General features: G+C 43.9%; 1 protein-coding gene across 1 annotated transcript in view; it reads left to right on the top strand.

Annotated features, from left to right (window-relative positions):
- The first annotated feature begins 1461 nt into the window (after positions 1-1461).
- The window catches only part of LOC149353027 (ATP-binding cassette sub-family F member 1), a 50712-nt gene continuing 25529 nt past the window's right edge, over positions 1462-26644 (top strand). Inside the window, exons 1-9 of the mRNA XM_089582228.1 lie at positions 1462-1915; positions 2659-2849; positions 4475-4575; positions 4666-4751; positions 9024-9163; positions 12755-12903; positions 15232-15315; positions 22647-22771; positions 24201-24313. Coding sequence (XP_089438354.1) covers positions 1663-1915; positions 2659-2849; positions 4475-4575; positions 4666-4751; positions 9024-9163; positions 12755-12903; positions 15232-15315; positions 22647-22771; positions 24201-24313 — 1242 coding nt within the window. The 5' untranslated portion in view covers positions 1462-1662. The remainder of the gene's footprint in view (positions 1916-2658; positions 2850-4474; positions 4576-4665; positions 4752-9023; positions 9164-12754; positions 12904-15231; positions 15316-22646; positions 22772-24200; positions 24314-26644) is intronic.

Here is a 26644-nt window from a genome sequence, read left to right as displayed (position 1 = left end):
CTCTTTGCGGCATAGTAATAGCAGTGTTGGCGAACGTCAAAAAACAAAATTCCAATAGTTAACTTTTTAACTATTACCGATAGGCACCTGACTGCGATTAGAGGTTTGTAGCCGGCCGTTAGTAATAGCGGTATCAGTTTTTAGAATTTCGAAAACGCGGTTACCCTCGCCGTTGTGGCTGAACAAATTGCGGCCATTTCTCGCGCCATTCGAAAACCGCTCACTTGCGGGAGGGCGCAAAGCGACGTCAATCAAATCGTGGTATTCCGTGACGCACTTGCCACGCGACAGTCTCGGCCCCGCCCATTCTGCAGTGCTCCTCGCCACTTCGCTCCTCAACGTCGCCGAAGGTGAAGCCCACGAAGCATTGTTTGGCAGCATCGGACAACGCACGGCAGCAAGTAGGCGAAGGCAACGGACAAATAAAGTTTCGGCAACAATGACGCCACCACGAGTTTTCCCTCACTCCTCCAGCGCAGTGAGGAGAAGACTGAACATCATCGCTGTTTTAATCGGCGATTACGTCATCATTTTAAATGCTAGCCCAAAACCACCTGGTATGCTTTATCTAGAAGCTTCATACTTTCCAATTCTTTAATAATCTTGAAGTCTGAAAAAAAAAAAAAAACTTTTCAGCTTCCCAGTTCTTCGATCAGACCAAGTGTGAATCTAGCATACAAGCAGACAAGTTGCAGTGCAATCCATTCGTGGAACGCAATTCATGCTTCAAGATGTAGTACTGCGTAACGAAGAAACGACACCGACGCGTAGTTCTGTCGCAAAACGTTGAAAATCGGCCAACGCTGAGGCTGCAATCGCATCATGTGAAACAGCCTTTTGGGTAGCGAAGTGCATGTAGTGCCCATTCATGTCTTTCGGACAGCAGGGAGCAATGAGGCACAACCATGGATGGGCACAACACTTGGAGAATTTCTTCCTCGATGGTACAACATTTGAGCCCCCTTCCCCATGTCTATCGGGGGAGACCACTGCCCTCTTACAGCGAAGCGCCAAGGCACTCCGCCAGCTATATTCGTTTAAATCTCGCGCCCGACTGCTCCAAGGTTGATGCGTCGATGTCCGCTCTCTGTGGATTCTCTATGTAAAAATAAGGACCTCTGGCCCTCCCTGTCAATGGGCTAGCATTGAAAATGCAGGAGCCAGGAGGCAAGCAGAAGCAAGTAAAGCGCCTCGAGCTGAAGCAACCGCTGTCCGCTGCCTGGTTCAGTAATGATCTAAAGAAAAACATAAAATCTGTCAGCGGGCGGTGATAGCGGTGGATAGCAGATCAAATCTACAGTTTAAATAATTTTTACCGAATTGTTATAATAAATTGTGTAAATTTGTTCTAAGTTTATTTTTATAAAAAAATTCAATATAATTGCTTTACGAGTTATTTGACGCCGTGACTTTCTAATGGCTGTAGGAGTCCCAAAAGTGGAAGTGGAAAAGTCCCGCTCTGGCAACCGGTCAGCCATTGCACCGCCCCGGCTGCGCCCCGGCTCCGCTCAGCAACGTGCTGGTTGAGCAGGCTGGCAGCGGGCGAGCTTTCCGGCGTGGTGGGTCTGGCGCTGCAAAATTTCAAGTTTTATCTTGAAAGTGTACTTATTGACATAGTTTATATTACAAGCCCCAGCGCACTTAACTCTATAACCGCCAAGTATGCCGCCGAAGAAGTCCAAAGCAAAGGCTCCCAAGAAAGAAAAATCCTCCGGAATGGGGAGCTCCGAAGGCGACTTTGAGAGGAGGCTTGAAGACCTCGACATAAGCGACGACAATGGCATCGACGGCGACGACGACTACCACCCCAAGCCAATTCGTAAGAATAAGTTCCAGGCACTCGGAAGCGACGACGATGCTGTGAATAGTGAAGGATCCGAGGAAAGCAAAACCAAAGGTGACGATGCCATCAAAGGTATGCGGTGGCCGTTACGACATTTTAGTGCTCGTGTCGGTTTCTTATTGTGCGCTCTAGCTGCGGCTGCAGAGTGTGTAATGGGAGTACTGCGTTACTCTGTCGCTCTGGAAATGTGAGGGTTTCGAGGTTTCGCTTTGCTCCACGTAGAGTTGCAGCTGTAATTAACGTCGTTTTGACCTACTTCACAAGTGTCTACGTCGTTGACGAAACGACCGTAGCTTGTGCCTTTCATTTTTTGATCGTCATGCTCTTCATCGTTGTTAATATCCGGAGTGCGCAGCAGAGATGACGCGATGAGGTGCGTTGTACGTGTTGTAGCGTTGCGCTTCAATGACGCTGCATACACAGACATATGGTGTGCTTGTCATTGACTGAACGTTTTTTTTTTTCTCCGAACTTTTTGCTGGATGCTAAGTAGCGAAACGTAGATCTTCAGCTACGAAACATCGTGCTGTTGCTAAACAAATTAAGCTCAGTCATCGCACTTTCACTGTGATTGGACGTTGTGAAATACAACTGCGAGGTTTTGTGGCTGTAGTGTCGAATAATGGCTTTTTGGTTCCACTCGGGGTAGTTGTTCAAGTTCAGATTAAACGCCATTGCGAGTCGGCGAAACTGAGTGGAATGTGCTGTTTCTGTGATTATGGGCAATCGTGTCTGCTAATGCTTACAGATTATTCTGTACTTAAAGAGTTTTATGGTAGCATTTTAATTTATTTTGGTCTCTCATTTTTTTTCAGAGGTTACTACAGCAATTAAGAAGGTGTCACACAAAGAGAAGAAATTGATGAAAAAGCAATCCGAGTATCAAAAACAGCTGGAGAGCCTCAACAAAGGGAAGACTTCCTCTGATGGAGACCAGTTCACGGTGTCCCAAACAGACAAATCTGCAGCACAGCAGGTGCAACTGGAGAATGCCATAGACATCAAGGTGAGGAACTTGCTTGTAATGCCAGCAGCATTGCACGCAGCATCTGTCATATTTGAGCAGTGCGATGTTTTGTCCTCATTTGGCGTGTCTCCCTGGAACAGCACTTACAAGTTGAAACCGGCTGTTTCAAGCTTGCATTAGTTTGTCGCTGAGGACATTTTGTGCTGGTTTTACAAACGATATGGCTTGTAATCACTTGCTTAATTAAAGAAGTAGAGGCACGTTAAAGAACCCCAGGTGGTCGAAATTTCCAGAGCCCTTCACTCCGGCATCCCTCATAGCCAGAGTCGCTTTGGGACGTTAAACCCCTCATAAACTAAGCCAAACCAAATTTTTGGTTGTTTTTTTTTCTTTGGAATGGTGTGCAAGACAGTAGCGTACATGAGTCATGACATGAAATTTTCCCATGTCGGGAGAATAATATGGGAGTGCTCCGAAAAGAGCAGTAATCAGGACCCATGGCCGTTTTTGTTTTCAATGAAATTTTGGCAGATCTGTCAACACAAAGGAGTGGTACTTAGTTTTGCAAGAAAAGCTACATTTTTTTTTGGTGAAGAAATGAAATCTCGCGTGAGGTGGAAAACGTGGCTTTTGCGATTTCGCAAAATTGCTTACTTGGATCCCTGCTGAAAGAAACAAAATTTTGTGGAACCATTTTTCCAGTAATTGTATGCAACCTTTTTTGTTCGAAACAAGCAGTGCAAAAACATTTTTTGGCTCCTGTAATTGTGCAGCAAAAGAATTGCAAACGTTGCTGAAAAGTACTGTATTCTAATAAGCGTAGTTTTTAGGACAAAAATAATACCAAGAAGGAGTAAGAACTTAAGGCTTAAATTTTTTTTTATTATCATCGGGCAAAATTTGTACTTCTAGATCGCTCAGATGATTTCAAATTAGGGCCACCGCAGGGGTTCAGTGGTTAAAGTGCTTGGCTGCTCACTTGAAAGACACGGGTTCGATCCCAGCCACTTTGGTTGCATTTCGGTAGAGGCAAAATGAGCAGCCTGTGTACTGTGGCGATTTCAGTGCACATTGAAGAACCCCAGGTGGCCAAAATTATCTGGAGCCCTCCACTGCGGCGTCCCTCATAGCCTGAGTCGCTTTGGGACGTTAAACCCCATAAAACCAAACCAAACAATCATCTTCTTCACAGTCATTATTCAGCTGTTGAAACTGAAATTGCATGAGAGAAAAAAATTTAAATATAAATTATTTACCACTTGTTGGCACAATCCCCTCAGCTTTCCATGTTTTATAATGGGCTGCACATCATTCCAAAGAAAGCACGCATATCTAAAGTTTGGTGTCTCTACTCTTTTTGGTGGACTGTTGATGTTAGAGGACTTGTTAGTTGTCTTCTGTGTTAACTTGTCGCCACATTAATGCAGAGCATGTCATGACATGTTGCCACTGTTGTACAGCTTTACTCTCATGCCAAGATGGTAGCAATGACTTGAAGCGAAGCGGTTGCTCAGATTGTGCTTTCACTTCTCCAGCCTTACTTTGCTTTTGGGGTCTGAGTGCCCGGTGAGAAATAGGTACAACATTGCAATTGTAACTGTGAGCATTGTGAGGGCATTGGTCAGTAATGGAAGGAATTTAATTTCCTTTTTTATGCTTTACAGGTTGACAATTTCTCGATCTCGGCCAGAGGCAAAGATCTCTTTGTAAATGCCAGTCTCACAATTACGGCTGGGAGGCGCTATGGCCTTGTTGGGCCCAATGGGTGAGCATGCACTCTGCCTGGTTTTTATCAAATCAATATTGTTTCTTCCTTGAATTGTTCCTACTTCTGTCTCCTTTCTGCTTTTTTTAGGCATGGAAAAACGACGTTACTCAAGCACATTGCAAACCGCTCCTTGAACATTCCACCTAACATTGATGTGCTACTTTGCGAGCAAGGTAACTCTTTTGACTTTTAAACTAAGTGTCCTGGTCAGTTAACCCCGGGCTGACTGATTTAGATTTTGTCCAGGCTAATTTCAGTGCTAGAGTTGGTTGAAGCTGGTGAGATTATCATGCAGTTTTATTGAATGGTAACACGATAAACATTATAAATATGATCAAAAGGGTCTGATTAACTTTTAGACAAATTAACAGCACCCAGTCATCAGAACTATGCACCTAAGCTGTGTTTTTTTGCAGTGTTTCACCTTTTGTGAGGGCTTACATCGTAAGGTGTTAGAAGCGTGACCAAGTGGTTCAAAATGTGAATGTCACCATTTGTAAAATTCACACTTAGGCCCTCTTTAAATCCATGCTTGTTTATCAAGTGGAAGTTTGTTAGCATACATGCCCAGATATTGAGCAGACAAGGGAAGGGAAATGAGGGGCTTGTTATGACAAACAACGGAAGTCAACAGTCACCGAAAGCAAGGAGCATAATGGATGTGTTTTTTTATTTGTGGTGTTCATGAACACCACAAATAAAAAAACACATCCTTTATGCTCCTTGAACATCACAAATAAAAAAGAATCCCCCATGCTCCTTGGTTTTTGTGACTGTAGGCTTCTGTTGTGTGTGCCACAATTTACAATTGTGTGTATTCATTTATGTCTAATTATTTGTTTCGTTACCATGCCTACCTTTCAGTGTCTCACAGTTGAGATGGCAGTATTTGTAAATAAATAAATGAAATAATTTTAATCTGCTCCAGAAATGCTCGTTTCAGGCCAATAATGATGTTGAAACATAATAGCGATTTTGTCAGCAGCAGATATGTGGTGGCATATCCAAACTGTTCCCCCCCCCCTCCCCCCGAATTGGTTAAGCATCCTGTTTGAAATTAATTACTTTATACTCTTTAAATGTATTCAAAATATGGTGCCTCTAAGTGTTGTAAACTTTTCGCATGTGAAAAAAAGTGAAAAGAAGCAGCACAACAGAACAAAAGCCAGTGATTAAGGCGTTTGTCGCATGTGAAAAAAAGCGAAAAGAAGTAGCACATGAGAACAAAACCCAGTGATGAAGGTGTTGGCGCGCTGTACTTAAACACAAGGGCTTACAACAAAGAGCAGGAAGACGAGACAGGTAACATGTGCAAACTTTCAACTTGTGTTTGTGCCCTTGTGTTTAAGTACAGCATGCCAAGACCTTAAAGATGAAAAACCCACTAGCCACCATTGCAGCTTTTTGTAGAAAGCAGTCAGTATAACGCTAGGATAGACCCTTTCCATTTTGCTTCAAACTATCGTGGGTGAGCGCTGCTGTTAACTGCCAACACTGAGAAGACAGCGAGAGGGGTAAAAAAATGCTGGTCGACACACGGTGGCCAAAAATGGAAGAAAAGCAAAACAGGACACAGGGTGCGAGGCGGGGAAAGAGAGACTGGTGGTAGCTTTCCAATCCTACCATTGCCGAAGGAATTACAAAAAAGTATCAGAGCTCCTGCTTTGTTAGTCGCCCCTGGTCTGTCTACGACGTGTAAACGGATCGATAGGGCTGTGAGAATTCATAGCTGTGAGCTGCCCTGTCATGGCAACAATTGTATGCAAACTTCTGCTGCATATGTACAAGGCGCAGTTCTGCTTGGTAGCGCCTAGTGTCGGCATTGGGCAAGTGATACGTGATTTCGTGTATTCGTTTAGTTTAAATATCCGAAGTGGAGTAACTTTGGTTTCTATGCTCCGATTTCAATAATTCCTTTTGCTCTGATGTCTGGAATGAATGATGAATTTAGCCCAAATAGTTGGCATTAAAACAAATGTCACATTGCCCATTTATGGAGCCCGAAGGGTCAGTATTAAACTGGAGTTCTCCACTACAGTGTCTCTTGTAACCTGTGTGCAGTGGCATAATGAAGAGTGGTATAATGTTCACGTGAATGAGCTGCTTTCAGTTTTCCCTCATGTACTTCTTGGTCGTTTCAGCTGTTGTGTGCTTTAAATGGACATCATATTGGCTCATATCATAATGGCTATGCATACAGGGAAGAGCATGGTTAGGTGTTTGAATGGTGATAAAACTAGGAGTATTGTTGCCAAGGGCACACTTATGTACTTCTACTTAGAAAAAAGGGTGGAAGTTGATGAGATTGTAAGCTTTCAAGGAAAGCTTGATTTGCTTGCCTTGTACTATATATTAGTTAATGCTATTCTGAAGGCTTGGTAAGCTTTACTGGCTGAGAATTCAGATTAGCAGCTTGCTATCTAATATATCAGGAGAGAGGGTTGCCGTAGTGTGGTGAGTGGCTGTACGAAGTCTATTAAAGCTTACCAAAGTGATTTTTTAGGCATTTTATAGATGTATTGAGCAGTTATAGCCTGTCTTAGGCCCACTATTGTTATGGATTCATGTGGATGTCCATTGATAACAATGACATCTTAAGTCATAGCTAGAGAAGAGGAGAGGAGAACAGGTGTACTTGCAGGAGTAGTGGACTGGGTAGTTGCAGGTGATACATTAGGAGACAAGCAGCATAGAAAAGGACATGGGAGTATGCGGCGACCTAGCATTGCAGCAGAGAGGTCTCAGGTTCACCAATCAATCGTGCTACCTTTAGAACCTTCAGTCGAGTGTTGGGATGTGGCTCAGCACATCCAGCACAGAGCAGTGTCACATTTTGAGGCTTTCATAGTATCCCAGCAGAGTGGCAGAGCTAGTTAAGTGCACAGTGCAGGCTTGGCACACTTGGCCAAGGTTAAAGTAGTGCATGTTCTCCCAAACTAGCAATCATTTGTCAAAAAGTGGCATGTGAGGCTAAAATGCATTACCTTTTTTTTAGTGCGCAGTTCTTAGGCGCCCGTTTTTGCGTTTTGCGGCGTCACCGTCGCCGTTGTCCGTTGTAGCCAGCAGTGGAAGAAATGGAGCGGGAGCTTGGAAAGGAGAAAGTAAAAGCGCAACCTCCTCCCCCCCCTTAGCAACCGGCGTGCTAATGGGGGGCCTAGCTGTGCATAGCAACTGTGACGTCACACAGTAGCGGTAGAACAAGTGCGCGCATCGGCGGTGGCAGCTACACCACCGCTCCTTCGCCAGACATCTCGTTGCAGTAGAGTGAGTGAGACGTATGGCTCCGAAGCGGCCCAGTGATTCCGAGCCAAGCGGTTCGGGGAAGCAGCAGTGGGTTGACCACAACGCTTTCGCCAAGCACACTGTAGAATTTCCATGGTGTCTTCGGTATTTTTTGAGGAAAGGAAATGCGCAGTATCTGTCTCCCACAGCTGCGAAACCAATAGAGTGGGGGCTTGGAAAGCAGAGGGTAAAATTTGTAAATTGGTTTTTGAGAAAAGGAAATGCGCAGTATCTGTCTCACACATCTCGGTGGACACCTGAGCCAGAGGGAAGGCGCAAAAATACCCTCTTGGAACAGTGGACACCTCAATCGTTCTACGTGGCGGTAGTGACAGATGTGCGCTGCATGCTTTGGCATTGACAGCGTTGTGCCAGAAATGCTGCCACCTGCCAGGGTGGCAGGGTCAGTGGGGGCTTTAATGTAGATACAAAGACAAGCAGGAATTTCTTACCACTTATGCGGGAGAACATCCCGTTCCTCTCACTCGTAACGGCTCCCACAGCTATGACAACCTCGCGAAATACTTGTGCAAACCTCATATTCGAGAACCAGGCATTGGTGCAGCAAGTTGAGCATATATCCATCTATTTCTCCGTCCACAAGGCTTCCTTCATGACAATCAAGAACTGTTAGTGGAGTGTTTCTTGAAGAAGGAATTATGTGTGAAAAATAAACAAGTTGTCTGTAATTGTACATACATGTCTTGCTCGAATTCTTTGCCTCAATCTATCGAAAAGCTGAAACAGCTGATGAGCTGCGCTCAAATTTTGCATTAGGAAGTAACTTAATCGTCGGAAATTATTTTTTAGTTTTCTTGGGAACTGGACTTGTAAGAATGTGGACCATGCCGGGCACCACTTGTCCATTTCATTTCCAGTGTATAGCAGCTGTCTTAGTTTAGGTAAAGGGTGTATGTTATGATGTGCTGATATCTTGTTTTTTTCTACAAGTAATGGTAAATAGGACATTGTCAGGAAATGTTTTTGTGTAGTGTTCATGTAGTTTTTTTGGTTGTTTATGTGAGCCCTGCTTACCGAAAAAAAAGTGCCCTACTGTATTGGATCGAATGAAATGTTCCTTTTTGATGCACACCTGTTCCGATAGGTGGTTTTGCACAGTTTTATGCCCTAACTGACCAACTAGCCCTTTGTCTCATTGGCAGAGGTGGTTGCTGATGACACTCCAGCTGTTGAGGTTGTTCTCAAGGCTGATGTGAAGCGTACGGAGCTGCTGGCAGAACAGAAAATACTGGAAGACGATGCAGCTCGTGGCAACTTGAAGAACCAGGACCGACTTACTGAAGTAAGGGTTCAGTTTCATATGGCCTACCAATGAAACTGTAGTTTGCAACTCTCCTGTCTTGGGGATAATGAATCAAAAGACGGCATTTTATTTAATGTGTTAGTACTTTTTATGAAGCAGTTGACGTGAGTAGTTTTAACTCTTTAGCTGCCGTAGGAGTCTGAGTCATCATGGTGAGTTGTGCCAATACAGCCAGTAATAAGCTGAGCTTGTTATTGATTTATAACCATCTTACAGGCACCCAGGCTTAAGCTAGACGGATTTTGGTGCCAGCCTCTTGACACTAGCTGGCTGCAGGTGTCCTATCCTGTAGCTTCACTGTTGCATTTTGGTTGCATTTTATTGGCCACTGTGAGAGTGACGCAGAAAAGTGGCTGCCTACTTGCTATGAGTGAATGGAAATGCAAGAACAATTTCATAATTAGGAGACAGCTGTTAAAAGGTCTGCTGAAAAGCTGGGAATAACATTTTTTCAAATGGAGGCTGTGAACAGTGACTCTGCACTTATATACATAGTGATTGTTGCAGTGCCGCAGTTTCCGTGATGTCAAACTCCAGGCATAAAAAAAAAAACACCAACCAGCGTTGAAAATATTTGGAGTGATTTATGTCTTTATCAATAAAACCCCATTGATGTAAATGTCAGCAAGCTGTTATGTCAAGTGGGAAAGCCTAACTACTAGCAATTCTTTTTCGCTTTTTTAAGTAATAAGATAATTCATAACTTTGAAAAATGCGGTTTTTGTGTACCATAGGAGAACATTTTTCAACAAAGTGTTAAAAAGAAAAGTTTGTGTAATATTTGTATTATTTTAGTTATTTATTACACCAGGAAAATCCTTGAGGGCTCTCTAAACCAGATTTAGTAGACTTATGTTGCCAACTGATCATCTTAAGGCACTAGGTAAAAGACATTTTTTCGAAGGAAGACTTGTGAAGGTGAAATGCTGAGCAAGTTTTTGCTGCTTGAGAAATCAAAATTTCTCCTACATGCACTTTGCACCCCATCGCCTGATGATTACACTCGTTTACCTTTATTAATGCTGAGCATTCAGAAAAAACACAGCCGGTTGTTTTTGTATAGAGTACATATCCAAGGTATATGACTGCATTCTACTGCTGGGGTATTGATATGATAGAAAATACTTGTACAGAACTTTCCTTGCGGCACCATATATGATTTGCAGTGGTGTTTTTCTTCTGAAGGAGTTCTCAGATTTTGAAACCTGATCATTGGGGGTGTATTTGATGAAGATGAAATTAGTAAATACCAATGCCCTGAGATTTCAGTACACATGCAGAGAACTGCAGGTAATCTCCGTCACTCAAGTGTCTGCACACTGTTGCACTGCTGCTTGAAAACTTGCTATCCCAGTGTTATTGACTGTTTTTAATATACTTTGCAGAAAAAAAAAATGAAAATGACCCAGCGAATGGTCTGAATTATTGAACAGTTAAAAAAATCTGTGAAGTTAAAAAATGATTACATTTCCGCGAAAAACTGGCGTTAAAAACCGCAAACTTCGCCACTTGCCGCATTCCGTTAGCAAGCGATAATATTAGACTGTATCTGAGCCAGAGTTAGGCTTTTGTTATGTCCATATCACCTTGTGATAGTGGACAGTGTGATGCAACCTCAGGGTCATGCTGCAAACGAATGCACATGCCGTGTGAAGCAAGAACAGTCCATGGGCAGTGACGATCATGAACGCTGAGGAATGGAACCGTCATGGCGGATGCTTGTGCTGTCCCCTTTTCAATGCGATTGTATGCTCTTTGTACGCTACCGCAATGACAAAGCTGAGCATACCATTAACTTGAGTGGCAACGATGGACAAATAGCCAAACCTATTTAAGCCAGTCCTTCCAGTTTAAATTGCTGGTGCCTAGTTCAATGTGAAAAATCGGAACTTTCAGTCTCCATGGAGTCTGAAATATTGGCCGTGGATATGTATGTTTCTATGAGGTGTGTAACGACTCCTCAGTGAAGTCTGAGATATCACGCAGGTCAGAATTGCTGGAATTAGAAAAATCGATCGGCTGCTGTATCAGAAGCTTCTAGACGCCTTATTTTTCTGAACTGTTATGCCGCATGCCTAGGAAGGGAATGGAGAGTGCTTCGTGCAACTGCTTCACCACATGGCACAAGCATTGCACATTCTCACTTTATGGTCCACAAGGAAAAGAATAAATTTTCTGGATTGGTATGGCTGAAGCCTTAGACATGAACATGGCACACAATTTATGTATATTACATTTTAATTGTCACAGCACAGTTTAACATAATGACAAATGTGTCTTATTGGGTATTCTGTTTATGCTTGTTCCTAATTTTGTGAATAAATGTTTCAGACTTCATCATTGATCACATTGACGATTTTTAAAGGGACAATGCAGACAAATTGAAGTTTGCCTTTATTAATAGGTTACCACATTCTGCCGACAAAGATGTTACTTGCATGGAAAACAAAGCTTTCATAAGCTAGATGAGGCCAAAACATGGAATAGAGGTGTTGCCATCACTGGCAGATTTTACAAGTAAACTGCGGTGCATTGACACTGTTAGTTGTGGATCCGAGAAGCTAGGCTACACTGCCATTCACTTCATATTGGTGATCACAGAGTCCTTTCCAGTGTGGACAGCATGAGTTTGAAATGAGTGATGGGAAAAATTTTAAAGGCAGTTTTCTCAGTATTGAATGAGTCTTCTGCTGCTGGACAAGCATAACAGATCCAGAAAAAACAAAAGAACCGATGTTTATGAAAAACAAAAACGTGGAGTTTTTCAGTGTCCCTTTAATGAAGAATCTGATTGATTAGCCATAGTTTTGATATACTGATGCAGTCTTAGTTGGCACTTGAGTTTTTAAAATAAATATCAATAACCAACAAAAATTATGGTTTTTTCTATGTTATGGAGCGAATTGAATCAGTTCATGTATATACAGTTAAACCTGGATGTAAAGAACCTCGATGTAGCAAATTCCTTCATATTACAAAGTTTCTGAGTTGTCCAGCGCTGCCTCCGTCGAAGCGAGTATATTTGTCAACTCCATGCAATGTAGGCGTTGCAACAGTCAACTTTGATATGACAAACTCATTACGGTGGTTGTCTGTTCGCTAGTATTGCGTTACTTGAAATTTGGCTGAACTGCGCAAAAGTTTCATGGCGATAAAACCATGCCTTTTCTTGTTAGACAGAGGTAAGCGGCGTTTTCTTTGCTTTTCTAGCAAATTCGCAGCTCAAGTTTTGCGGGGTACTTGTGGTGGTGCACAGTTTTTAGTACCCCGCAAAACATATGCCAGAGATTAGCTTTTTATTTTGGGGACATTACATTTTGCACTGTAGTCACTTGAAGCTACCAAAGCTTGTTGTAGTCGTTCTTGTATTTTAATTTTTTTGTTGTGCAGTCTTATGATATGCAGGAGAGGTTAAAAATTTGTTGCATGGGTTCTTTATTTGCAGCATTTTTTTTAGCATGTTTTTCAAAAAGTCAGCATCAAAATCATGTGCTTTATCAGAATTTCTGTGTGGTCTGCATTTGTCAAATGGTACAAGCTGTGCTGATTCCCAGGAACTGTTTCATGCAGGTTTACGAGGAACTTCAGCTGATTGGTGCAGACTCGGCCGAAGCACGTGCCCGGCGTATTCTGGCTGGTTTGGGCTTCACGCGTGAAATGCAGGATAGGGCAACTAGGCAGTTTTCTGGCGGCTGGAGGATGCGAGTGTCCCTTGCAAGGTGAGAGGATTTCGTGTCCATTTCTACTGTTGTTTTTTGTATCTAGCATGAATATCTTCTTAGTGGTTAGGGCACTGTGCTATGAATTGCTGTCCATCCTCTTGTTACCTCATGTTGTAGCGAAATATTGCCTTCTAAATTGTTTTTCATGTAGTTTTGGTTGGGCACAATGGTCTGCCCTGTAGTTTTGCTATAGCAAATCAGGGGTGCTAATTTAGTGACCAGGTGGACTCGCCTAATGTACCGCTGTAAATTCACTAAGCCGGCAGTAGAAGCAACACTCATTGGCTATCAACACAGTGCCGAAATCGTGTGCTAGAGAGCAGTGTGCTAGGATATGCTTGCTTGTTGGCTGCTGTACAACATGCAAGAAGTGCAAACCACTAGCTGACAGCCCTTTTTCTCGGCTCTGAGCTTCTTGTTCCTTGGAGCAGCGTGAGCAGGAAAACTATCTTTGCGCAGCGCAACATGTTAGGTCCCCCATGCCACGTGCTTCTGCCTTGTGTGCTCACCATTTTCAGTGCAGGCATATGTTCTTGCCCTTTCCCCCATTAGTAGGTTGGAAGCCCTTTACGCAGCAGTTGCATTTGAGAAGACCCTCGCCGATGATTTGCCGTTAGCCGCACCAATCTGTATGAGTTGCAGTTTTAATACTAAGTGACTGATTGTGTCTTGCAGTCTCCCTCTAGCATGGACGGGAGCACTTTTGTTTTGTGAAAGAAGTGAAGGTTGCAGCGATAGTGCCTTTATTGTCCTGCTTTTCAGGAGGTGAAAAAGAAGTGAACAGATCTTTTCTTGATTGTAGTGAAGACACATAGAACTGATTTGAAGGACATCTAAGTGGACAGTAAGTGGATGAGCATTGGAGCAAGATTTTGGCGAAGCAGTACTGCATATGTTTGTGGACCATAGCTTGGATAGTTCTAGTCAGCATAACCTTTGTGTATGTTATACTTTGGTTAAAGGGCAACTGAAGAGATTTTAGAATTTTATAAGCGTAAAGGGGTCGAATATGTGAAACTTACAGGTAAACAATGCGAAGTCTTTATTGCTAGCATTTGGAATGGTGATGTATAGTCGTGAAATAAAGTTACATAAGCATTCAGGCTCCTCCGCAGTGCACGGCGTCAGGAAGGGTCCATAATAGGGATTTCATGTATGGCGGTGCTACGTTTGCTGTGAAAGAACAGTTGCTAGATAGGCGAAAACCAGTGCTGTGGAAGGTAAAGTCAACGATACGTTTGGCAGCATCAGACTACACATGCCAGCATGTGTGCGAAGGCAGGGGGAATTTGAAATTTTGGCATTAGTGACGTCATCTCGGGTTCCTTCGCACTTCTCGACACAGTGAGGAGAAGTCTGAACAATGTCACTGTTTTAATCGGCGGTTACATCACCATTCCTTCCACAAAAGTACTTTGCATGCTGCACCTAGATGCTTCGTACATTCGAAGCCTTGAATCACCTCGAATTCTCAAAAAACTATTTAGGCTTTCCTTTAAGTAAATTCTGACAGAATTTGAAGCAAGTTCTGGGGTGTTCCGTGCTGTACCCCAACACAGATGTGCATTGCAACTAAGGGAAAGCAGCAAAGCACTTTTGGTGGAGCTTACTGATTTCTGGAAGGCTCACTAGACACTCTGTACACTGTTGTTAAGCATGTTTTTTGCATGGTGTTCCTGAGAAGCAGTTGTGCTTGGGTGAACATAAATACACTGCAGAATTCCAGCTGTAAAGAGGCGCATTTTTCGTCCACAAATGAGCTTTGATAATGACAATACTCTTATTGCATTTGTCAAGAATGATCATGCTGCGGTGGCAGCAAGAAGCAAGATGATTTGCAACGAAGTTATTTCTGCGTGGGCTTTCATTTTCTTTTTTTCCATGTTATTGAGTCCCCAGGAGTATGCAGGACAGTTGCACATGCTCGCTCCCTGTTGGGTGTAGTGTGTTTAAGGGTTGCGTTTTACGATATTGTCACGTAGTGGTGACTGCAGTCTGGCGAGAATGGCTTCTAAACGAAACTCTCTATACGGGCTGACTTGTGCAACTGGCCTGCACATACTCGCGGCGTAGGATGCGAGTGGGCACGAGCGCGGTGCCCCTGTACCTGCTGCTTGTGCTACATACATCGTATCCGGCATGCCGGCGTACACAACTAATTGGAGGGCGTTTGTCTTCTGCCACTTCCGGTATGCCTTTGAGCCCTTCCTTACTTGCAATATACGTGAATGAAAACTTTTCTTTCCGTTTTTTTGCTATCCCTGAATACACCTTGTATTTTATGCGGGTGTTTACAGTAACTGCTTCACAAATGCTTTTTTGCAGGGCCCTTTTTCTTGAGCCTACTTTGCTTTTGTTGGATGAACCTACCAATCACTTGGACCTCAACGCTGTCATTTGGCTTGATAAGTAAGTATATGACTCATGAGTTATTCATGAGCCATGGATGCAGACGCTGTTACAGTCGGATCCCGCTGCAACAAAATCCAGGGAACAGGCGATAAATTTCCCTGAAGCAGAAGCTTCATTGTCGTGAAATCGGGCCAGATTGGACAGTACAGTTCAGGAACAACCCTTATTTGCCAAAAATGTGTCAGCTTTGTTCTTTCACTGTTTGGAAATTGGCGCCATGGCGCTTTCACTATCAAAGTGAGCGTAACATTTGAAAGCCATCTCACACGAACGGCGGCGGTTCACAACCACAGAGTCCGAGCCATCAGCAAAACTGTCACGGCAGTCGTGCGTTGCATCGCATCTTTGTGCACACATATCTGCACATCAATTTTGATTCCGCAGGGAGTGTCACTTGCGCTATTGAAAGTTCAAACTGACTTTGTCAGCCTTTTTTGGTGAAACCTAGCATAATAAGGGCATATGGGGTTGTGCAGAAAAAAAAAAATTGGCTGCTCACTCAGAAAAACTTTTGTTGAAACGGAACCTTGTTCCGAAAATCGTTTGTTGTTGGGGAAATAATTGCATTGCCTTGCATGGTTTGCTGATGGGGAATCGGAAAAAACTACAGAGAATGTTTACTGCTTTCGAATCGGAGCGAAAGCACGGATTGGTGCTATGTAGAAGACAGCGGTGAGCGGGCAGTGCCGCGGGATGGAGCAGATGGAAGCTGATGGAGACGACGCTCTCCAGTGCACAGCCTGAGAGAGTAGTGCAGTTCAACACGAGGCGTGTTGGCTGCGGCGATAGCCTAATGGTCTCGCTGAACGGTCCTTAAGGGAGATCTGTGCGCGCAGCCGTGGGTTCGACTCCCAGTCATGGATGTTTATTCAATGTCTTCTTTCTCTTTTTTTCATGGTTTGACCTCTAACTCAGCTGAAGGTCAAATTTACACGGTCCGCGATTGAAGCCCTAGGTCCTGTAGTGAAGCTTTCGCTTCAGTACTTTGTTGTGGTGGAAATTTCGCTGTAGTGGCTTTCGGGGTTTCACTGTACTGCACCACTGGACTTTCTACTGCAGTTGAGAGCCAGATTATTCCCGCTATTTCAGCTGATTGGAGATTGTTTAGAGTGTTAGGAGGTATAAGAAAAGTTGAAATGTGGGCTCAGCTTCCTTATTTTTTTCTTCTATCTTTGCGCAGGGGAGCATGCATGAAATGCATTGTTTTTTAGTTTTGTGCCGATAGTAGAATATAGCTTGAATTGAACAGTGCCAAAAAAGTTGAGTATAATTCTAAAATTGGTCAATGGAATGCCTAGAAACAATTGCTCCAAAGCTGCAGCTCACAATGTAGGATGTGCTTTCTGACAAGTATGAAATGCTTTTTAGCTCTCATTCTCAGTAATCTTAGTCAGATGTCATCCTGAAATGGCGGCGAAGTAGGGCACGAAAACCAAGGCCATATTGGACACAAATTCAAGTTTGCGCACGATTCAAGGTCAACTTGGCTTGGTTTTCTGTATGTTGCACAGCTGTACAACAGTGGTGCAGCTGCTGCATTTGCACCATTTTAATAAATTCGTAGCCGCCGCGGTGGCTCAGTGGTTATGATGCTTGGCTGCTGACCCGAAAGACGCGGGTTCGATCCCGGTCGCGGCTGTTGAATTTCTTTGGAGGAGAACTTCTAGAGGCCCCGTGTACTGTGCGATGTCAGTGCATGTTAAAGAACCCCAGGTGGTCGAAATTTCCGGAGCCCTCCACTACGGCGTCTCTCATAGCCTTAGTCGCTTTGGGACCTTAATCCCCATAAACCAAACCAAACCAATAAATTCGCATTTTCCTGCATCTTTCTGCTCCAGAAGTGGCCAATTGATCAAAAGTGAACCTGAGCTGCGCCAAAGAAAGCGGGTGCCGGTCAAAAAAAATGGGAAAAAAAATTTTTGAGCAGTGTGCATTTTCAGCTGGCAACCAACCAAAACATTTTTGGGGCCAGCAACCCCAAGCAACAGTAGCCAGCTGTAAAATGTAGCGGTCAGTAAACCTCACTGCATGCGCACAACCAACAAAACTTAGTGCTTTATGTCAGTGACTGTGGCTCTGTACACACCTGGTTCATGTTTACCAATGTTTGTTGCTGAGCTCCTCATAGAAGCACTCACCATGGACATGTGTTATTAATTTGCTTTCAGCACATGTGGGGTCAAATAGAAGCCGGAAGCTCTAAACTGCCGTGCACACGCACAGACGCAATTTTGGATTTGTTGGTGTTCTTAGTTTGGTGTCCCATCATCAGCGTGCTTTTACTGAAAAGTGCTACTTTCTTGCTTATTTTCTCCCTGGTGTGCCTTGCATGGGATGAAATTTGTACAGTCAAACCTCGTAGATTTGGACTTGGAGGGACTGGGAAAAACGTCTCAATTATCTGAAAGTGGTAGTTGATGAACGGCTCCTAGAGAAAAAAAATGCTAAAAACCGTTTGCATTGTAGCAAATTTCTTTGATGAAAACCTGGGACACTGCTGTCTCCTTGTGAGATGAAAACTGCACAGCTAAAATGAGCTTTCACTTCTCTGTCGATGCTTCACTGCATGCTGAGAATGTTGAAGCATAACTGTTTCAAAGTAGCAAAGGTCTCCGCGGCTTTCTAAACGGTGTAACATAAGTGTTGTGGAGCCTCCGCACAAGCGGCATTGCAGCGCACTAGGTGCTAATAACGTGTGTCGCTCTCATCTTCGGCGTACGGAAACGGAATAATCATGCGGGTTGAAGCTTGGAAAACAGCAAGGCGCCTTCTGAAAGAAAAGAAGAAAAGAAACAGAGAGAGACCTGTGGTCCACCAGCGTCCGAATCAACGTGCATCTGTGTGCTCGGCTGGCTGGCTGATGTGTTGCGGATAGCCGGCACTGTCGTGCATTGGCGCAAAACTCGGGAAAAGTGAAACCGAAACTATGTGGCCAGGCTATTTTTCACCAGCAGAGCCCTCGGACTAATGTCCCACCAGCTGTTGCGCACGAGTCAAATGGGCAGGGGCATCATCATGCCATGGCAGTCGGGCTTGAAGAAGGCAAATTGTGACCACTGCATCCATTGCTGGTCATACCTTAACATGACCAGCCCATCCATTGGTATTATTATTGTCATAGTTTTAAACGTGCAGACTTTGGGTGGTGTCTAATTGCATTTAAGAGCAGCAGATGACTCGTTGTGCCTTCAACTTTGAAGTTCCATGCATATACACCACTAAAATTATGAGGCTTATACTGGGCGTTGCATTGTGAAGCTATATGTAAGTACAGATTGGGAATCGAGTTACAATTTAACTTCTGAAGCGAAAAGCTTCACTATGCTAGTCAACACCGCGTTTCGCGTGAGCCGGCGTATGTCGTAGCACGAGTGACTTCACGCCGCGCGCTACTGCGCATGTGCGCCGCCACTTCTCCTCGCCACCATTTTACCTTTCGCCACAGCCGTGCGCAGTGTGCATTTGAAAGGAGGGGTATACATATAAGGCGTGCTTGCCCATAGAACAGGCGCACGCGGTCGCGCGATATGCGTCATCGTTTGACGTTCGCTGCAAGCGCGTGTTTATCGCGGATCACCGCAGCTTTTCGCTTCGAGATATCCAGGCTTAACCTTAGCTAAGCCCCAGCCAATTTTTTGTGTTGGTAACACTTTCTTCTTTTGTATGTAGAACTTACACTTCTAAAGATTGTCTCAATGTGGCTCAGTGGTTATGGTGCTCGTCTGCTGACCTGAAAGATGCCGGTTCAATCCCAGCTGCGGAGGTTGAATTTCGATGGAGGCTAAATTCCGGAGGCCTATTGTGCGCTGTCAGTGCATGTTAAAGAACCCCAGGTGGTCAAAATTTCTGAAGCCCTTTACTACGGTGTCCCTCATAGCCCGAGTCGCTTTGGGACGTTAAACCCCATAAACCAAACCAAACAGACCAATTGCAAAGTGCAGTACAGTGAGATATTGCACTTTTGGCATTGGCTGTTTACTGGCGTAGATGATTGGGCCAACTCGTTAGCATTTTGTGTGGAACAGCGCTTGGCGTTTGCTTTCGTCCCTTTGTGTAGCGCTGTTCCACTCGACACTAGCTGTTTGTAAGTATCAGCAGTCTTCTTGCGCGCAGTTCGATGAGCACAGTGTAAACATTGCTTTGTGGCCAAGTGACTTCCCTGTAGAACCGTGTCACAAGAGCATATGCGTTTGGTCACTGATGAAGAGGGCTGAAAAAAACCATCTCTTCTGGCTCGAAGTGCAAAAAAACAGAGCATGGACAACAGGGACAATCTCTGTAAATTAAAATTAGAAGTTTTCCTGGCTTTATGAACTTGATGAAAATTGCAAGAAAGGGGAGACGCTGGTCTTAAAGTGAAAGTATGTGTTATTATACATATGGTAATGAAATTAGATGTGTATATGTATTTCTTCCTCCTCTTTTCAGAAACATAATTAATTTTAGTATATCTCAGTTACTTCCCATATTATGAGAACATAATTGGTCCATTTCTTATAGGTCGTTAAGACACTTCAATATTTTTTGGTTCCGATTGAAATGGAGCTGTAGACAGAGACGTGCCATGCGGAGCTATGTTATTTATACAGTTATTGAGGTATATCATCAAATAAAAATGTTCAGTTATGTCGAACCACCATAATTATGAAATCTAATTAGGTGACAGTGAAAGTGCTCAAAAAGACAAGGATGACAGAAAAATAAGAGAGACATACAAAAAGGACGACAGAAAAAAAAAAAGAGAGAGAGACATACAAAGCCCTTTGTATGTCACTTTTTTTTTCTGTTCTTGTCTTTTTGAGCACATTCACTATCACAATAGAAAACCAACTCGCCCACTGCCTTCCATTATTCTAATTAGGTGACAATTTTGTTAGAAAAATTTGATATCTTCGACTCAGCCATAAAAAAATAGCATAGCTTCATAGTTCAGTTCTTTCTGACTTCGATGATATAAGATTGAAATTGCAACGTAAAAACAATGAATACTACCATAAGGCTAGCCATGTTGGCGAGAAAATCTCTTTTGAAGTGCGTACGCCAGCCATTCGGAGGTTGTTGTAGAGGCCCAAGAGAAAGGGCAACACACAGGGTCCATGCGGGTCCTTGAAAACCCTTGAATTTGGAAGGAGTTTTCAAGGGCCTTGAGAGTCCGGGAATTTTCATAGGGTCCTTGAAAACCCTTGAGTTCTGGTGTGGTGAGGGAGGCAGCCATGGAAAAGCGCTAGCATCCTTTAAATTTTCTTTTTTCACAAATTATCTTGTTGGAGATAACTTTACCGGAGCTCCACCTCTGCGGCTTTGATCGCTGTCCCTTCAGCAAGAGCTCTGCGTAAACACAGACGAAGCCCCACTGTCTTCGCCCGACGCCACACATGGCTACCGTCACCCCGTAACCTGCCCCAAGAGCAAGGTTTTGGCGTGAAGGGAAAAGAGACACAGTGCAAACGCAGTTCGGGCACAGAACCTGGTGTGCTGTAAGCGTAGGGAGCCTACACAGTTGCGACGCAAGCGGTTCACCGGCACACAGCAAGCATACATGCGTCGCTCTGCTAACGCAATGCAGGATTCACCTAAAGCCATTCTGTAAATTTTTCTGTCCACCATAGAAAAATCAAAGTTATAGGGGCTTCAGCGTCGCCCACAGCTGTGCTGCCTTGCAGGAAATTTTTCCTTAATGCGGGCAACTGTGATTGTGCACCGCTTGCCTCGCTGTACATACATAAAGTTCGCACCAGAAAAGTCGAAACAGCTGTGTTATTAGAATGATTTAAAGCAAAGAATGAGCATGCTGGCTCAGGTGCCAATCTTTCCGCAATGATGCCGCACGCAGGCACATCTGGCGGCGGACTACGCTTCTGCTTGGCCGCCGTAGTCGTTGCTAGGCCTAGCCTGTTTCGCACCGAAACCGCAGCCGACGGCGCGTCTAAAGCGGGCAGAGCTGAATGAAAGGTCTGCTTTTGGTACGGCTAGATGTCAAATCCATCAGCTTATAATGAAATAAAGATGTAGTCAAGTTCCACGACGCTTTCAACAGCGAAGCTTCGAGACGCAGGACAGATCTGAGGTGCAGCTCTGGGTAGAAACGGCAGGAATTTTGTTGGTATCGGAGTTACCGCTCTTACTAGCAACTCTTTTTTGGTAAACCGCCCTCAAGAGAGGTTTATTTTTTATGTTAAAAGTCTCTTGTGCAATAAATGCTAGATACGTGAGATGTAAGAAATGTTTCTTTAATAAAATGCTGTGTTGCTAAGTCCTTGAAAGACATAGTGGGGGGTCCTTGGAAGTCCTTGAAAATCCTTGAATTTCATGGCTGAAAACCAGCATGAACCCTGACCACAGTCATTCTGAGAGAATTTCACAGTAGCGAGTAATACTGGAATGTAAGGAAGAATACAGTCTTTTGACCAAGACCAAGGGGGCAGCCTTCGGGGATGTGGTTACTGGAAGCGACGGGTGTGAAGTGCTGCTGTATTTTGCTCCGAAATCACCATTTTGGCTCTTTGGAGACTTCAAATGTATAAACTTTTTTAGTAGTTGGAAGTCTAATTACAACATTTTGACCATAATATTCAGATCACCGTGTGGGCTGAGTTTATGGAGGAGCAGACAATTTAGTGGCATGAAAATTTTGGGACATCTGGCTGTCTTAGTACCCAGCATCTAGGACAGATAGAGATGTCATATTGTTTGCAAAGGGAAGCTGAAGGCACAGTGTGTGCAGTAATCGAAGTAGGTTTGCTCAATCGCACTTCAAAAATTTATAATTTCGCAAAGTTTATCGATGCGTTACATTCACATCTCGAACATTGATATTCCAAGTACTGTAATATTACTAATGAGGGTAAAATGGAAAAAGGGTTTTGATTATTGCACTCTTTACTCACCATACTATGTAGCCATGGGTTAAAAATGATTTTTCTTTTGCAGTTTTTTTGCACTGAGGTACTAATGAATGACTACTTAAAATTAATTATCTTTTGAACCAACTAATCTATGAGAAAGGTAATTTCATTGTTGAAATCAGCATAAAAAACTGAGCAAGGTGGTACAGTTTCATTAAGATTGGACTAAAAATAAGGAAAATATGTGTATGATTCCAACAAACTTTCTTTGCCACGTGATTGACTGCATCATAATTTCAACAGGCATTATTTGTGTTTTATAAGCATGATGAAAAGCTTGGAGCATGACAACTTCACTCCACAAGGCTGTTTTATTTAAACTTTTTTTTTCTTGTCAATTGCTCCTTTCTGCTGTAAACAGGTGAATCTTCTGGCAATTTTTTTTTTTCTAAAATTTTGCATTGGTTTCGTACTTGTGTGCAGCTATCTTCAAGTCTGGAAGAAAACTCTTCTGGTGGTTTCCCACGATCAGAGCTTCTTAGACAATGTTTGCACTGACGTCATCCATTTAGACAACCAGAAACTCTACTACTACAGAGGAAATTTCAGTGAGTTGTGAACCAAGCTCAAAATAAGCTTTTGCTTTGCTTTAGGGGCTTTTAATCATTTCATGCATCACTAAACACTTAGTAGCTCAGCTTTTAATATTCATATTTGGCATAATTACTGCTGTTTATTCTGTATTCAGTGATTTGCATAGGTACCCATTCAGCTGCTCATTTTTAAATTGCATGAGCCACCTGCAGTAAAACTTTGGGAAGCTGCAAGATGCATGTCTGCTTCATGCTGCACGTTGTGGGTTTTAGACTGGCATTGACTTTGTGAAATCAAACTGCATTTACATTGGTGTGCGAGAAAATTTGTCACCAGAAATTTGAGGTATGGAAAGGCGAGAAGACTCCAATGCAGATATTGACGGTTTCACATGTTTGTTCTTTTCAAGTGCCGGAAACCAAATAAACGAGCAGAAGCTTGCTGCAGTTCATTTGTACTGTGGCTTATCCCAGGCCATGTTTAGCTGCATGCCTTTACACACGTGGCATGACAGCATGTAGTGTCAACCTGTCAGTGGCATATGACTAATCTTTGTTTGTATAAGTAGATGACGATGATGCAGCGTGATTACTGCATCTGTCTTTGATTGTTGGCATCCTCGTAGTGTTAACACATGTAACAGAAACTAAAGCTACTGGATGCCTCAGTTGTGGCCTCCTTCCACTGGCACACAAGTAGTACATGACAGCATGTCCTGTCTTCATGTGTGCCCAAAGCAAAGCCAGAGCATGCATGGGAATAGTTGAAACTTGCAAATGAAACCACTTTCCTTCACATGCCTTAACAGCACGTGGCATGATGCTAATAGAGGTTACTGCAGTTTTGGCTTTGTATTCAATTCTTTCCTGCAAGTTGTTTTAGAGTCTCTGTTGAAAAGTGAGAGTGGCATATTGCGTAGTAAAATTGTTGAAGTTTGTGCACGCTGCAAGGTCAATTGCAGGAAGAGTAGTACAGAACTGCTAGCTGTCGCCTGCAGTGGCTCGCTTGTTTGTATCGTCTGTTGCAGTGTATCAGTATATTTAGTCGTACCACAAAATGTGACCCACTGCACATAAGGCACTTTTGCAAGGAGATTAAAAAGTGGGGGTATTGCTCAGAAGGAGAGCGCATAGACAGAATGTGGCAAGAGAACACAACTTTTCTATGTACTGTCTCTGCATTGTTCTCTTATCAAGACCTCATGCCTCCAAACTGTCGTCATTCAATAGTTTACATATAGTTTACATCCACTGCAGGACAAAGGCCTCTCCCATATCTCTCCAATTAACCCTGTCCTATGCCAACTGCGGCCACCTTATTCCTGCAAACTTCCTAATCTCAGCCTAATCTTAATCTCTTGCAGTAGTACAGTGTGCAGTAGTGTAGTTTTTTTCATTTGTTCAGCTAGTCACAATCTACACTGCAAGTGTGTGCTTACTGCAGGCCAGTTTAAGAAAATGTACGTGCAACGAAGAAAAGAACTGATCAAGGAATATGAGAAGCAGGAAAAGAAGATAAAGCAGATGAAGGCGTCTGGGATGTCAAGTAAAACTGCGGTAAGTGTCCACGAGCTGCCCTGACCACAGAAAATGTAGGCTGGCGCTGGAGTGGAGAAGCTGCAGTCACCAACCCTTGTTGGCTGCGAGAATAACCTGTGTGATGTGAACCTGTGCCATCACTATGCTCTTCTGGATGATATTGAGTCTCCTGATAGCATGAGGTGTGGTAACGGCAACTCGGTTATTTTGGCAAGGATGTTACCAGGGCTAGTGGTTTTTGATGTACCTGTTCTGTTGTTGCTCAACTTTTTTTTCTTCTTGCTCTTAAGGGGGACACGGCAAATCAAATGGCCAGTTTGTTTATAATTTTCTGTTTTTCAGTTCATTTTTCTTTTTTATTCGAGAGTGAGAGTGGCATATTGCAGCGTAATCCTCAGATTGTCATTTATCTCGTAGCAAAAAATTAGTGAAATATGCATTATAAATTTAGAAAAACATTTTCTTTATGCGTGGTCATCAAAAATTGTGAACAAAGCTCACTTTTGATTGTCCTAGCACATCGCACATTCCGCAGCTTTCCGACGTCACCTTAGTATCTCTGTACAGTTTAACCTGGATGTAACAATCTCCATGTAGCGAATTCCTCGATATAATGAAGTTTCTCAATTCCCCAAGGCTGCCTCCCTCCATTGAAGTGTGTGCGTGTGTGAACTCCATGCAACGAAGGTGTTGCGGCGGTCGACCTTGATATAACAAACACTAACTGCCATGAGAGGAATGTCTACGATCGCAGCGAGCGAATGCAGCTGAGACAATATGTCATGCTGCCAATGTGCCAGTCCGCTCAACTGTGTGGAAAACAAACTGGTGGTCATAAAAAAAATGCACTCTCTCTCATGGTCAATGGTAGGCGTAAGCATGAAATGCTTTGTAGTATTGGGGTAGTACATTGTAGTGACTGACCTTGTTGCAAGGTAAGGTCTCATCTCGGCCAAACACAACCATCTGTTTGCAGTGTTAGTCAGGCGGCAGAGGGCATTATCTCTTGCGGAGCCAATGCGCCACCCCTTGGTGTGGCACTTAACCCGTTGGCGTAAGGTACTGCGCGCAGTTGCATGGATTACGCAACAGTTGCGGCTCACACATTGAGAGTAGTGTCTTTGCGCCACTCAGGCTACTAGACAGAGGTAGGCTCCTTCGCGCCACGCGCTGGCTTTGCCCACTGCAGGACTAGGAAGACGCTGTTGACACATGCGCTGCTCTGGCGGCAATGCAGCACGTAGGCACCAGGGGGCAGACAGAAAGTTTCGCCAAAGTTCGTTTATGTTTGTCTGCGTGTTTGCCCTTTGGTTTGCGCATGTGTTCTCCCTTTGGTTCACCGCAGTGTTCGCCCTCCATTCTGGTGCCAAGGTTGCCCACTGCGCCCTGACAACAGGAGCTAAAAGCATATCGCGCTTAAGAATCCTCATTATAGAGTGAAGAGTCAGTGTTGCATTATGTCTGCCAACCCTACTCTCGGCAGCCCTCAGGGATCCCCAGTTTCACCCCCTTTTATGGAACATAATAATCGCAGACCTTCTCGAGTGTCCAATGCCGCCTGGCGTAATAATACAGGTGTATTCCGATGATACCATTGTGCTGGCTCCGGCCCGCACGTGCCACGAGCTGGAGCAGTTTTGTGCGGACGTCCTTGACAGAATAGCCTGTTGGACCTCTCATTCGCAGGTGACGATCTTGTGGACAAAAACATTTTGTATGCTGTTTTCCCATGGCGTAGGCGGAAGGAAAAGCATAATCCCACCGTGCGCTTTTCGGGCCGCCTCTTAAGTTTCAAACAGGAATTCAAAAATTTAGCCGTTGTCTTCGACCGTCATCTCACTTTTCTACCTCATGATCTCTTCCTCCGCGACAAGGCAGAGATCCTCACTTCACGTCTGGTCTCATTTCTATAGTTCCACCGTTCCCTCCCTCCCTCTTCTCTATGTAGGCTTTATTTCCTAGTAATACAACCCACTCTTACTTTCGCCGCGCCTGCTTTGTGGTCTCACAGCATCAATTCCCACCTTCGGGAGAAGGTTGTTTCTGTGCAGCGCGTCCCTCTTCTCGCTATCACAGGGGCATTTCGCACAATGCGCACGGCTGCGCTTCAGGTACTCCTCCGGGTACCCCCCTTCCCTTGGAATTGGATCGCCTCTGTGCTCTGTGAAGGTTGTGCAGAGTACAACCTTTTAAACGGTGTAGATCCTGTCACCTTTGGAGGTCACACTCATCTACCTTCTGATATCTTTCCCCGCTTTGATCCCTGGTGCGACCATCCCTCTCTGGCTTCCTCGTTCTCCTTCACCCGTCTTCTTCCTTCTCACTTTCCCTCTCAGTCCTCCCTTCCTG

Source organism: Amblyomma mixtum, chromosome 3 (genome assembly GCF_055824585.1).
Source record: "Amblyomma mixtum isolate Tamu chromosome 3, ASM5582458v1, whole genome shotgun sequence".
Classification (NCBI taxonomy): Eukaryota; Metazoa; Arthropoda; class Arachnida; order Ixodida; family Ixodidae; genus Amblyomma; species Amblyomma mixtum.
Note: the sequence above shows the minus strand (reverse complement) of the source record. Positions and strands in the feature narration are given on the sequence as shown.